This window comes from Nanorana parkeri, unplaced genomic scaffold, assembly GCF_000935625.1.
Source record: "Nanorana parkeri isolate BGI_ZX_2015 unplaced genomic scaffold, ASM93562v1 scaffold142, whole genome shotgun sequence".
NCBI lineage: Eukaryota > Metazoa > Chordata > Amphibia > Anura > Dicroglossidae > Nanorana > Nanorana parkeri.
The window spans coordinates 1,030,588-1,045,589 of NW_017306410.1; the positions used below are offsets into that span (position 1 = coordinate 1,030,588).

A 15,002-nucleotide genomic window follows, 5' to 3' on the forward strand; every position below is an offset into this window, starting at 1 on the left:
ATATATACCCTCTAGGTGTATCTTAAATGGAGCTATAGACTTCCCCCTTCCACCAGAAGCTGATAAGTGTTGGAGAATGAATGAGAGAAGAGAGTGAGATAGGGGGGGTTGAAGTTGGGGAGTAGTGAAGGCAAGTGACGGCTGTTGGAAATGGAGTAGATGTCTTTAATAGAGTGTTTTAAATAATTATTGCTATATAAAAGATAATCTGAAGTAAATAAAATTGGATGTACTATGTATAAATGTATTTTATAATAAGAAGCTGCATGTCTGTTTCTCGAACTGATGATTATCTGCCTAACAGAGGCAATGAGAAACCTCTTTGTGGAGGCTCCAGATAACTTTTTTTCTTTCAACAAACAGATTCTATCACTGTGAAATGCACTTCTTTTTTAAACCGCTATTCAATTAGAAAGTACACTGCCTGACCAAAAAAAGTCACCACCTGGATTTAGCTAAGCAAATAGGTCAGAGCCTTCCATTGGATAATAAATAGGTCTAGGTTCAGAAACTTTATGTGCACGAAAAATAAGGTCATCTGCCCACCTGAATATACTGAATGGCCAGGTTTTTCCATGAATGGATTTTTTTTTTCCCTAGAGGCACGGGCATATTCCAAGATGACAATGCCAGGATTCATCAGGCTCAAATTGTGAAAGAATGGTTCACGGAACATGAGACATCATTTTCACACTTGGATTTGCCACCACAGAGTCCAGAGCTTAACCCCACTGAGAATCTTTGGGATGTGCTGGAGAAGACTTTACACAGTGGTCAACTCTCCCATCATCACTATAAGATCTTGGTGAAAAATGTGTGCAACTCTGGATGGAAATATATGTTGTAACATTGCATAAGCTTATTAAAATGATGCTATGGCGAATGAATGTTTTAATCAAAGCTAAATGCAGTTCAACTAAATATTAGAGTGTGTGACTTTATTTTTGGACAGGCAGTGTATATTTAACTTGGAAGAAATTAAATATGTAAAGTCTTTAAGTGCTTTCAGTATATTATCCTTATACTAACTGTGATTTTGAGGATGTTTTGTACCCAAGAGCGGGAATTAACCTTTAACCGTATTCTGTAGTTTAAGAATATCAGACTGTTTCTTTATCCATTAACCCCTTTAAATGTTTTCAAACATATGCAAACACCATATCAGGTTCTGCAGATTTTTTTTTAGTCTGCATGTATGCTTACACCAGGCCAGCGACTCACTAGCTAGTGAAGCCAGTATCAAGATAACAGCCCCACAGCTGATATCTGTAAAAACAAGTCAGCGCTGGAAGCTTTAGTATTACTACCTTCACAGGGTGGGCTTATTCCTTTGATATAACTTGTATGTCACTGCTGCCTCTTTCCTACATTTCCAATGACATGTAGGAAATCAAGAAGTTTTAACAAAACAATGACCGCTAGCTAGCTTTATTTAAAGCAGAAATCCATTTTTTAATCTATTACCCTGCATGTTTAAAAGTAAAGCTTTTGCTGCAATACCTACCATCAATCTAAAGATGTCCCACATAGTACTTCTTCTCCGCCACAAGATGCTGCCAGTCTTCCAGGTTAAATTACATCATCCCTGTGTCTAAGCTCTGTCAAAAGCCAACACCAGAGCTTAGACAATAGGAATTACTAGAGCAGCAGTGCAAGAAATTACTCTACATTTGCTCAGAGGCTCTCCAGCATTTGTTAGCATCAGCTGTTCTATTTTGGAGTATAGGATCATAGGGCTTCAGAGTAAAATGTACGTCCCTCCATCTCCACAGCCAGCAAGTGCTGAATACTGTGCTTTGTGGTTTAGAAATCGGTAAATAATTGTTAATGCTGTAGTGGACTGCCTTGCACTACTTGTTACTCTATAATCTTAATTCAAATGAAGTTGTGGCTTTTGTTGTTTAGGTTGTGGCAGAATTGTTTATAGAATTACAAATCTCAAATGACTTTTTAGCTTTTTTAGCCTTGGGAAGACTTTGTCAAGCATATAAGGTTAATATCAGAGAGCTGGTCAGGTTGACAAGAAGCTCTGAAGGCAATAAATCTACTCGGATATTGGAGGAAGAAAAGGATATCTAGTGACAGCATGCTCTCAAATACTTGGTTGTGCATCTGACTGGCATCTCTTTTAAAATGGAGGCTTGAGGCTATCGGTAATAATGATACAATACTGGAAATGTGTTATCTTTACAAGCACACTAATTTTCTGTCCTAGTAGGGCTGCCTCTAATTCCTAGGCACCATAGCAGCCACATGGCTGCTATGGCTATAGTTAAACCATTGATATTATTAATAAAATATATCTCATGTCTACATATATCTTTAGTCTCCATACTTGTTTAATTTCAGCTGCAGAGGAAAAGACATATTGGTAATGATATTGTGGCTATTGTGTTTCAAGAAGAGAATACTCCCTTCGTCCCAGATATGATTGCATCAAACTTTCTTCATGCGTACATTGTGGTGCAAGTTGAGAATCCAGAGACGGACTATACGACTTATAAGGTAAGTAATGTGGTTCATATATTATCTAGGCAATTGTTTTCTGTTGCATCGTGCCATACCATTGTTAAAAGGTGTGCCATGCCCCCAAAACCTGATCTAGTTTGGGACAAATACAGACCAAAATTGCTTAAAAAAACATGATGGGTCACATCTTTTTGTACACTGCATCACTGTTTATTACAGCAAAATAAACAGAATGAGAGCAAGAAGGGAACAAAGAATTAGAAACAATGTGAAAGGCCTTATGAAGGCAGTGAATCTATCAGGTTAGCAGATGGAACTCGCAGTGGCTCATATTATGCAGGGATTTAAAAAAAAACCCAGAAAACAGCATATGACAGACTCAGTTTAAATATAACTACAAAGCAAATCCAGACAGTAAAGTCAGCATGTTCACTAAATGTACTTTAATCTGTGTTCTGTGTAATGGATCATAAGGAGAATCAAGATAGTATCTAACAGGGTCGCTCTTTCTTCTTTCTGCATTACCACTCACACTTTCAAGGCAGGCATAAATCTAATTGGCAACTGGTGGAACCTTGATAGTTGGGATTTATTGCAAAAGGCATTTGGTATGTAAGCGACAACCAAGTTGGTGTGTGTAGGAATACCTCTCCTATGTCACGAGCAGGGGTTCTCAAGTTTAGCCATCAAGGGGACTAAAGTTAATGATACTGTGCATTAATTACTGCATGACAAATTTAATTACTGAGCAGGTGGGCTATGTTCCTTGTCTGCATATCAGAGTAACATTTTTCATTTTGACTGGAGTGCACCTCTAAGATAAACCTGTCACACACCTGAGCAATTCAAACTGGTAGATTTAGAAATATAAGAAGATGAAATCATATGTGAATCTCACCTTTTCAATTATCAATTTGTGAAAAGAAATTTGCTTTACACATAATTGGATAATTGAAGCAAATAGTCCCACAAATAGTATACACCAAATTACACAGAATTCTTTAGTAAAACAGCATTATTCTCTCTTGGCCAAACTGCTGGACTAAACAAGAACCCCTAAATCCTCCTCCCTTGGTTAAATAGCAGCAACGTACAGCGTATTGTCATAATATATTTGCTAATCTGATGGGAGCTGGTCAAAATCTTATATCCTAGGAAGAAGTGAAGAGGAAGATTATTAGTAGTACTTCTTTTTTATTGAATCCTAATTTATAAGCAGGCAGGCTTAAAGCCTATCCCCAGAAAAAAAAATCCTCTTGCAGTGGGACTAACCCAAGGGTTAACTGCTCATTAATATCTGGGGTACCTGTGTAAAGCAATTTTTCTTACCTGATATTCACTCCCACAGACTCCAAGCCTCTATTGGTTACATATCAGATAAACAGTTTAGAATATATATCTATATCAGGGCTCAAAATTTCAAGTCCTGAGCTACTAGCCAGGCCTTAAGAGTTACTCGCCACCAGTTACCCCACCTAACCCCAACCCTGCCTCGGCCTTAACTCCGCCCCTAAACCCACCCTCTTAAATTATCTTATGAAATTACACTTTTAAATGTTGAAGGCAGAATAAAGTTACAAAAATAAATATTAACAACAACAATATTAAGATAAAGCAATGTAAACATATGATGCGGAGTTCGCGGATGGAAGCAACATTTTGCTGAACTTCCTGTTCGGGTACCAAATTGTTCGCGAACAGAAGCGTTCGTGAGCCGAGGTACCACTGTGTATATATTAGTGTTACCCATTTCCAACTAAACTATAGGAGAATATGGGGGAATTTATCAAAACAATTGCAGCAGTTTTAGCCTCTTAGAACATTTTTTTTGTATGTGCAAATCTGTTTAGCCACTCCTTTTAACATGTGCGCCTGTTTTGACCAGAGCTTGCACTATTTTTCCGATTGCACGTGTTTTTGCGAAAGTTCGCAACTGTTTACATCTGCACTTGTCCTCTGCTGTCCCCCAGTCAGCTGTCTGAAACTGGAGAAACACCTAACAAAACAATCGCAACTTAAGAAGTCCCCATGACCACTTCTTCAAGAAGCGACAGTGAAGCTTTTTGCCTGGAGTTATGAGCCTTCTTTCCTGGAGTCAATTTAACCTAATTTATGAACAACATTACACTAGCAACATAAATCTGGCGCAAATATATCCCATGCAACCATATGCGAGTTCAAACACTCGCAATTGCTCTGATAAATTCCCCCCATGGAATCCCAAGGCTATGTTACTATATACTAAAGCTATTAACAGTGGGCAAAGATCCTCAGGCAAAGAGGTGCTTAAAATATTTAGCTATTACTTTATCCAAGCTCAACAGATCACCTACATTTAACTTTAGTTTTATGTACATACTTTACATACTGCATATTGTGGAATAGCAGGACTTTGTGCTGCAGCACTTTATTATAAGTGCATCTACATTTTCCTAGTCCCCCTGCAAAGTCCCATAAATACCTGTTGATTCTGCCAGTGAAATCCACCTAATGCAGGTTCATGTGATGGTCTGACAATCCTGCTGCACTGTCCTGAATACAGAGCAGAGTTTCCACTCTCATGTAGGCTGTGTCAGTGGGCTAAGACACAGTTTCAGGGGGTGTAGCTATCAGCATTGTTACAGGTGATTCACAAGCCTCTAGTTTGTCAATAAGAACCTGACCACACCTAGTCCTGCCTCCTACTTTCTGGATTGACAGGACTGCATCTGTTGCTGAAACCCTCCCACTGTGAGCTGCAGTGTCTGAAAGAGGGAGCATGTGAGACAAATAAAGGTTGATTTGGCTCCGTCAGGGAGGTAAAAAAAAAGCTTTTTTTTTCTTAACCTTATGAGACTTGTGTATCACTTAATAACTGGATTTTGTACTGGCTTAGACTGTCATACAAGGGCCTTTAGTTGTACTTTAAGATTGTAGCTTTGTCTAGCATAAATGTGCATATTAGACATGCAAAGAGCAATGGAAAATAATATAGTTATCCAAACTATCCCACTTTAGTGTACACTGATCAGTTCAAAGATGATTTCTGATTGGTTGCTGTAAGTTATTGAGCACGATGTCACTGCCCTTTTCACTGACTTATTAAAAGAAACCTGTACTGAGCGACACCTAAAGGTCATCATTGCAGAACTCCTCGTGAAAATTCTAGTTGCCTAGCTTTTTCTTTGAGACACAGACTTGAAACAACCACGCAGATCCAAAATGTCAGACAAAAGTCATAACCCCCAGTCAGCAATTTAGAAAATACAGAAGCAATTGGATCAGCAATCAACAGGGAACAAATATATACACATACTTCTTTTTCATGTGTTCCTGTAAAATAACCCTGACTTTATTTGCAGAATAAGTAAATGGTAGAATGTCAGGCAGGTTCTTTGTAGTTGGTTCTTTGTAGCTTAGCTTACAACAGGAAGCTCTGCTCAGAGCAACACAAAGTTATATCTACAGCAGCATTATTTTAATAAATTGCCTTTTTATACAAAGCATTACAGAATGTGCTGTTTGGTGAGGCGTCCTGAAAAGAACAGATTGGCCAGCACAGAGCTGTTAATTGTTTCCAAGAAGCAGCTGGCTTTATCCAGACAATATTCTCGTGCAAATAATATTGGAGGGCAGGCACTTCCCCCTTCAGGATGGTTACCAGGCAGAGACTCATACACTACTGTTACAGAAATGGGGTTATTAGGGAGGATTTGCTGCTTTATGAGTATAATTGGGAGGAGATGTGCCTAGCCAAACTGTAATGGCCCTTGAATCAGAAAACCATATGCCCATTGTAATTTTATTGGCCTGATGATTGAAAAGGATCACAGAGAGTGGAATAAATGCAAGTAAATATGAAAAAGGATTCCTGTATAAAAAGGGTATTTGTGATGTTTCTATTGTACATAATTTCAACTATATGAATTGTTTTCTTTGACGAGAAATACTTCTACTTTTTCTAAACAATTATATGTGTAATTGCAAAACAATCTTTTTTTTTATTTTAAGTGATACATATACATAAACAACAAAAGTTGTGGTGGGGTTTTCTTAAGAGAGGACTCAGAAGGTTAGAAAATCGTATACATTTATTCAATTCATTAAAAAAAAAATTCCATGATGAAAATTAAAATCGAAGTTAATATATATACACATGATTATCGAATCCCTACATTTCTTGCATATAGATCATATATAATGAATTGTCCATTTCCTAATATCAATCATTTATCCATCATTATATTACATATACATAGTTGTGCCGCTCCATTGATCCCCTACGCGTTTCACATATGAGCTTCTTCAGGGGGTTCTATTCTCTGCAAAAAATCTATTCATAGACATAAAATATTATTTATCAAAGTATACATACATCATCTGTAAAATAATTTCAAACTTAATTAATTCCTCATACTTTTATTTTCATTTACAATTAGCTATACGTATTTCTTTCGTATTATACTTATATTGTGCAGCCATTTATATTATCAAAAAATCAATACGCCCTTAATAAACAATTCCATGATTGGTCAGTCCCTTAGAATTTGCATTTCTGTATATTTCTTTCTCCGTTTATATTTAATTTTACACACTTTCTTCTTATTATAATTGTATTATGCAGCCACTCACCCAGGATCAGAGGTCATGTAGGGATCTAATGCCAATTTTAAGGGATGTTTACGTTATATTTTAGTGAAGTATGATGGACTAAGTCAATCCTTGGCTTTTTTTATGTTTTGGATAGTTAAAAAGTGAGATCTCTCTACCATAGTTTCAGGATATTTAAATGACTGCACACATTCTCCACATATTTGCCAGAATAGCCCTCATCTCTTGCAGTATTTTTTTAATATACAGTATTTTAGGCTAAGTTTGCTCTCTTTGAATTTGGGTGTGCAGGACCTAGTCCTGGAGTCAAGTAAGCAAATTCCTTAATAACAAAGTGAAACTAGAGTGGTACACAGAGGAATTTTCTGACTAATAAAGGCAATAGCAGACACCCTGTAGTAGTTTCTCTAAAGTTGACCATGCACTAATAATAGATTTCTTTCCATCAGCCAGGGAACAGAGCAAAGAGCCTAACAAATTCATCCATCCATGCTAAACAGTGTGGATGGAGGAATTCCCATTCAACATCTGTTAGAATACCCAAATAGTAACTGCAGGTAATTGGCTGCAGTCACTGTTTGGCTGACAATTTTCACCCAACTCCTTTGACAAAAGTAAGTTGAGTATCTTACTTTTGTCAAGCCCGCTGGCCCATTCACTGTTTGAATTTGATCTAATTCCTGTAAATCGGTTGAAATTCTAAGTGTATGGCAACCTATAGTACTTACTTTAAAATCCTGATAGACTTACTTTAAAGAAGAACTAGGAGGCGAGTGAAAATCATTCATCCTCATAGTTCGAGCCAACGTGTGACAATGAAACTGTCACAAGTCGGCTCAATAGATTGGGAAGTGAGCGAACGCATACCATCGCTCGCTCACTTTCCGATCATCTCCCTGCAGAAAGCAGTGACTGGCAGTCACGGCTCCCCACAGGGATTCCCCCCCTCCCCGCTCCGATCCTCCAGCGCTGACTGGACGAATGGATGGGGAAGAGGGCGGGTACAACTGGCTCTGCCTGTACATAGGCAGAGCCAGTTGTCATTCACGCAGCTGGGTGGATCTCGACAGCATTGTCGGGAATCGTCCCGGCTGTGGCGGTCTTATTATACCGTGAGCTGTAGTTCGCGATATACTGAGCTTTGGGTAATGGGAGGATGCTAGTATATGTCCTCCCGTGACCCTTAAGAGAACTATGGGGAAAACCACTTACCCCACAGTTCTCTTTTAAGTTTACCAAATAACAGACCTGAGAACCAATGAAGACTACATTCATTCGGTGCTGGAGATAAATAGTTCCTTGCTACTTCCTTCTTAAAGTTTCAGTAAACCCAGATCAAAATGATCCATTTACTGTATCCACACAGTCATCTTAAATCTTCCATGTATACCCTAATATTCTGTTTCGATATTGCTAAATTACCTGGGGACCCGGCTAGCAGTCAATGCTTCCTGGACCATCACAAAAAGAAGCCCAGGGTACTTCCAGGACTATTGTTGTCATGCTATCCAGCGCTTCCCCTGTATAATTGTATGGGACACTGTACCAGCATACAGTGTCCTGCACACTCTAGTAGTCTGACTGACCTTATACAAGTAGTCATACCAGGGAGAGTCGAGAATGTCAATCATTCCTGTATCCCCACCTACAGCCTAAGAACACTTAAGCCTGTCAAAAGCAAAAGAGCTTCTGGGACTGAGCAGCCACATGACCACTGATGAAACAGAAAAATAGGCATTTTGAGCATTTATTTATTTTTTTACACCCAAAGGGCATGCTTTGCCAGTAGGTAAACTTTGCCATTATATGTTATATATAGCTTGAGTTTACAGAGACTTTAACGGCCAAGACCTGCAAAAAATTTAAGAAAAGTAAATTGCTGATAATGCTTACTGTAGCTGATATATTTCTTGATTGACGGCTATTAATGTTATTATTACCCAGGTATCGGTTACTGCACGAGAAGATGTGCCATCTTTTGGTCCCCCACTACCAAATCCACCAGTATTTCAACAAGTAAGTGGCTTATACTTTTAGAAATGTAAATGTTTGAATACTATGAAAGTAGACATAAGGCTCCGGGCATTCCAGGTCCGTGTTATTTGTATCTCGATAAACGTCCTCCTGATCAAAAATGTTGACTTTATGCAACAACACCAGATGTTCAAACAACATGCACTAAAATACCCATAATAAATAAACAATAATTAAGTATCGTATTTCTGGATCTAATTTGTTGTTTCAGCTTATCTAGGCACCAACCTTGTTTTTATGGATAACATGGTGTATTTCAATGTGCATTACCAGGAACTAATTAAATTGGATTTATCACTGTTCACTGGTTGTGCTAGAACCGGAGGTTTATTGGATATACTAATGTCACCCGTGGAGTCAGTTACAGGGGCTGTACACCCCCACAAAGGTAGTTATTAGGGTTGATACATTTTTTGAACCATAGTTTTTAAGAAGGTGGTTCCACCATTATGGGCTGGCAGGTTGAATCTTCATCCAGAGACTCTTACATGTTTCAGTTGATTCTTGGGCTGAATATGCCAACCAAAGTTCCCTTTCTCCAACATCCTGTCCCTATAATGACCCCACTAGATGATATGGTTGCTGAGTAAGGTAAAGAGGAGATCTCCCACCGGGTCTTACCTTCTACTGGGAAACCAGCAGGGAGATCGGGCACAGTCATGACATGCAGGGAGTGTGGCTAAAAGGCTGGGTTCTTGGGTTTCCTGGGTAGAGGGACACATAGTTCTGTGCTGTCTTTACATATAAAATTATTTTGAAAGCATAGACTGTTGAAAGGAAGCAGGCTTCTATGGTGGGTGGTGAGGGATCTAACCATCAGGGTCCTCTACAGCAGGAGAGACTTCCAAGAAGATCTGGGGATTGAGCCCTGTCCTACTTAAAACAAAATGGTAGGTTGAAAAAAACATTCATGTCCATCTAGTTAAACCTGTCATATATCCTGTGGTTTTGGTTCAGAGCAAGGCAAAGCAAAACTCCCCAGGTAGGTTTTACACACAGGAGGGGGGAAAAAAACTTCCTTCCTGTTCTCCCAGGTTTAAAATATTCTATAATAGTGCAAAAATATCTGTGGCTATCATGAGTTTTTATTAATTTTGCCACAGCCTAACCACAGTTGCTCTGAAGATCCCATTTCTAAATTTATGGTAAAACTATTTTTGTTTCATGTGTAACTGATCTCCAAATTCCCTTGCCCCATATACAATACTTGGGATAAAAAATTAATTTGGTAAATGTTTATCTTAACCTTGGATATATTAGGTAAGAGGTTTTTTTGAGTCTGAACATACCTAGTTTTTCTAAAGTTTCCAGTGTTATCTCTCTAGCACTTTTATATAATTTAATAATTTAGCTGCCCACCTTTGAACACTCTCTAACACCTATCCCTTTTTTACAATGTGGTGCCAAAAACCATACTCCCATTTTCTAGATGAAAACAAACATATTCTAGATGAGGTTTTACAAATGATAAATGCATGGGCATTACTACGGTATACTAGTTTCTACTTTCCTTTTTTACATTATAAACCTAAATATTTGCTTGCTTTTGCAGCTACCACTTGATATACATTGAGTGGAGTTCCTTAGGTCATTGCTACCCAAGGCTATGTTTTTGTCCAGCTATATTCCATTTAATGTACTGGGAGTGGTTGTGATATTACAATGACCTTGGTGTATATTCTTAAATTTTTACTCCATATTACATTTAATTAAATGTTTAACTGCCCATGTCGCCATTTTATTAAGATTCTTCTGTATTATGTCTATGCTCTTACAAGTTTAAATATTCAACCTAATTTAAAGCTTTCTCCAGAAATTCCATAATTATTTTCTAGTTCATCCACCAGGCCCAAATATAAAAGGTGCAAATAATTCATACTATAATTATTATTATACATTATTAAATATATTTTTAAGTGTAAGTATGTGAATTTGACGTGAATTAGCCCATGTCAATCCACTGTACAGTCTATACAACAGAGCTCAGATAAGAGGAGGGAGAAAAAAAAAAGGGGCCAGGCAGGTGTGCTGCAATGCAAGTAGCCATGCTGAAAGAAGGAGAGAGTGACAGAGAAACTAGCGCAATAGTCTGCTGCTTCTCCTTTTAATATCCAGTTAGAAGGTGGGGGTGGGACGTTTGAGTGACTGCAGCAGAGAAAGATCAGGTCTCACCCCCTACAAAATGGTTTACCACTGCTAACTAGTCCAATTTGAGCGTGTTCAATTTACAATTGTCTTTTGTTCTTTAGCCGTTTAATTGACCCAGTGTAAACATTCTGCCATAAATCAGTAAAACCTGGAGAAATCAGTCTAGAGTGGTCACAGCATAATACCTATTCTGCATGGCAATGCTGTGGTGCCATGACTCGATGGGGTTGATTTACTAACCTTATAAACACACCACGGACATGTATACACCTCTGTAGTGTGTTCCCTCCCAGCATGATCTATGGGTGGAATCTAAACACCTTTGTAGTGTGTACACACCCAATTTACCCCCACCCTGTCCGATTATCTCCCACTCTGACTGCCTTTAGGCGATCCCTTAAGACTCATCTCTTCAGGGAAGCTTATCCCACCTCAAACTATCCACTGAACTATCACTTTCTCAAACGTTAAATACGCTTTGCTGTGTAAAAATCACACGCACCTAGTGCGTGCGTTTAGGTTAGTAAATCACCCCCGATGACTTGGATAACTGGGCTGTACATTTTTCCAGTATATCATTCCAGTCTGGAATTTGATTGCACTAAATATATGATTTTTTTAGCACTTAATTAAAGGTTAAGGCATCATGACTTATAATGATAAACCTATTTAGAGTGACAGGAATCAATAGAACAAATCTGTGTGAGACATGCAGCGAAACTGATCCGCTATTACTGTACATTTGTGGTTTGCACTGCAAACAAGGTGGGTTATATTCACAGTGTTCCTTTCCTACCCAGAAACACATTTTCTCATGTAATCCCTTTTAGCACAGACACCTGTCAACCAGCCTGCAGCTACCTAGCGATGACTCAGACAATCAAGCAGGGAATGACTCAATAAAATGAACAAATCTGTCCCCTCAGTCCTTTGCTGGCTGCTCAGCAGGAGGGCAGACCATCATTTGGAAAAAGAATCAGTGCCAGCTTTTTACAGTCAAAATATTAGTCATAATTTTCCCTGAGCTGCTGTAAATGCGTCAGCGCATCAGCTAAGATGCCCCGCTGGCCCGAGAGAGATGAAGAAGGTGCTGAGAGATCTGAATACCAAATGTGTTTTTTCCTACGCCCACTTTATTATTATTATGATAGCCATGAAACCTACTGATGCAGTATGTACTGAAAAATTCCCTATTAGGATCATGTTTTTTTATAGATAAAAATAATACCTGAGATATATACATGTGTTATAAAAACTTGCAACTAGATCCTGTATTTCAACGATTTAAAGCTTTAGTGTTCTATCACAGGCAACATTCAGCTGAGTCCAGCTGTCATAATCATTGTAAAGCCATTGATAGTCCTATGCACCCTGATTCTGCTAGAAGAGCTAGGAAGTGACTATATCACTCTGTAAACATTATTGACAATTCCCTCTAAAAGAACATGCTCCCCTGTGTTAATAGTTACTTGTCCTGCTGCCTGCACTGATGGTCACCATCCTGTTAAAAGCATACCGCTGCCTGCAGAATCTCAACGCATCTCCTATATCCAGCACTGCTGGTCCCCCTCTGCACTCTGTGGTTTACCCACAAACTCCTAAGTCACTGCAGGACACAATTGTGACATCATGAGATGATAAAGCGGGGACACCTTGTAACACAAAGTTTGTAGACAAAGGACACAGCCCTGGCACACTCTTTAGATCTGCAGTTAGTCAGACCATAAAGAACAAACACACCAAAAATGATTGGTTAAACCAACTTTTACCATTTTTCACTACTTCCTTTTATTTTATACTACCCTCTCAATATAAACCCAACATTTTACAGAATGGATGAAAGAGTTAGTCAGGGGTGTCCCTACACTATGCGCCGCCTGAGGGGCATCTTGGGAAGGTTCCCATGACACAGTTTGGGAGATTCGCTCATTTGCTGTTCCTGACCCTGTTATCATGTGCTAGGAAGTGAAAGGAAACAGTATGATTGCCACTGGAAAAGGAGTAGGGGAGAAATCATTTAATGGGGTCACCTGTTCTTCTTATCAGGGTCAAAGGCAGGATTTACCAGAACTGTAGAGATGTTCTCTCACTTCCTGCTCTTTGTGTGGGATAGGAACTGAGAAGAAATCTCCCTAATGAGGGCACTGAAAGTAGATAAAAGATAAAAATGAATAAATGGCACTGCTATGTAACATTACAGTAACAGTAGCAATACTGAACCTTTGTATGAAATTATATAAAACAGATAAAATAATTACCTGTTCTAGCGTGGAATTAAAAGAGGTAAAATTATCACAATGTTTTTTACAAGCAGCATTACAGGTTTGCATTTATTTGAATACAAATTGGTATTTCACAGCAGAAAGGTGCCTAAAATGCTGATTATTGCATCATACACATGGGTGGTTCACCAGCCATAACATTTATATGAAAGCATATTACTACTGAAGTTAATATCTAACTGCGTGTCTAATAACTAATTGTGTATATTTATTGATTGATTTATTTGTATAGAACGCAGAGTTCCGAGAGTTTTTGCTGACCAAACTCATTAATGCTGAACATGCTTGCTGCAAGTCTGACAAGTTTGCCAAGCTTGAGGTAAGCAAAAGCTTAAAGTGTATGTAACTTTTAACAATGGACTTCTTTTATTAAGTCCCATTTGGCAGCCATACTATTGTTACTGTTTGATCTTGGAGTGGACTGTGAAGCTGTTGTATACAGAGGCAATTAATAGAAAGTGAGGTGTTTTGATATTCACTTAGACTGTTAAATATGCCTTTGAAATTGTTTTATCTGTTCAATAAAAAATACCGGTTGATCCTGCCAGAACTTTTGGGAGCTGATAACTTGACGATAACCTGTGCTCTTTGCCTCTGCTGACTGATTTCAGTTGGTATTGGTATTACCAGCTCTCTGTGGACTGGAGAATACCTCCCCCCATGTTTTGTCAAAGGGAGTGTCCTATAGTCAAGCACTAGGGTGAAAATGCTGCTCCTCCATAGACTCAGTACAGTGAGTCAGTGTTGCCCCTAGGACAGAAAGTGTTACTGGCAGGATCACCAGGTGAAAAAAACTTAAAATGAGCCAGAAAAAAGAAAACTAATGCAGACATCTCATCTACAGACAGGTGAGCTGTAGTATATTAAATTTTTGTTCTTGAGTAAGTAATTCATTAGAACATATAGTTGATTACATTTGATAAATATGTATTTAAAATATACTTGCTCAAATTATCATTGTATAATGCACATACAAACGTGCACAAACTTGTTGGTACCTTTAGAGGCAATCGAGCCATTTCTGTACCTCTCAATGAGACTTCTGTACCTACCAACAGGTAGTTTGACCCACCCTTCTTGAGCAAACTGCTCCACCTGCCTCAGGTTTGAACAATTCTCCAGACTGCATGTTGTTTCTGCTCTTTCTATAGATGTTTAAAAGGATTAGTTCAGGGATTATAGAAGGCCACTTCAGAATAGTCCTATGTTTTGGTGCTTTAAGGTACTTTTAAATGTTTGTTTTGGGTCATTATCCTGTTGGAGGACCCATGACCTGCAATTAACACAGAATTTTCTGACAATGGGCAATACATTTTGCTCTAGAATTCCCTAATAGCTTTGAGATTTCACTGTGCCCTGGACAGATTCAAAATTGTAGAAATGTCACCAGCACACCAGTCCTTTTATGATGGCAAAAGCTTAATTTATTGAAGTTTTTTGTCATATGACCAACAAGCACTTTCGGGACCACACAGGGTC

General features: G+C 38.5%; 1 protein-coding gene across 1 annotated transcript in view; it reads left to right on the forward strand.

The window, feature by feature from the left end:
- The window catches only part of RAP1GAP2 (RAP1 GTPase activating protein 2), a 269,213-nt gene that overhangs the window by 228,676 nt on the left and 25,535 nt on the right, over nt 1-15,002 (forward strand). The window contains exons 13-15 of the mRNA XM_018554104.1: nt 2,350-2,505; nt 9,004-9,075; nt 13,756-13,842. Coding sequence (XP_018409606.1) covers nt 2,350-2,505; nt 9,004-9,075; nt 13,756-13,842 — 315 coding nt within the window. The remainder of the gene's footprint in view (nt 1-2,349; nt 2,506-9,003; nt 9,076-13,755; nt 13,843-15,002) is intronic.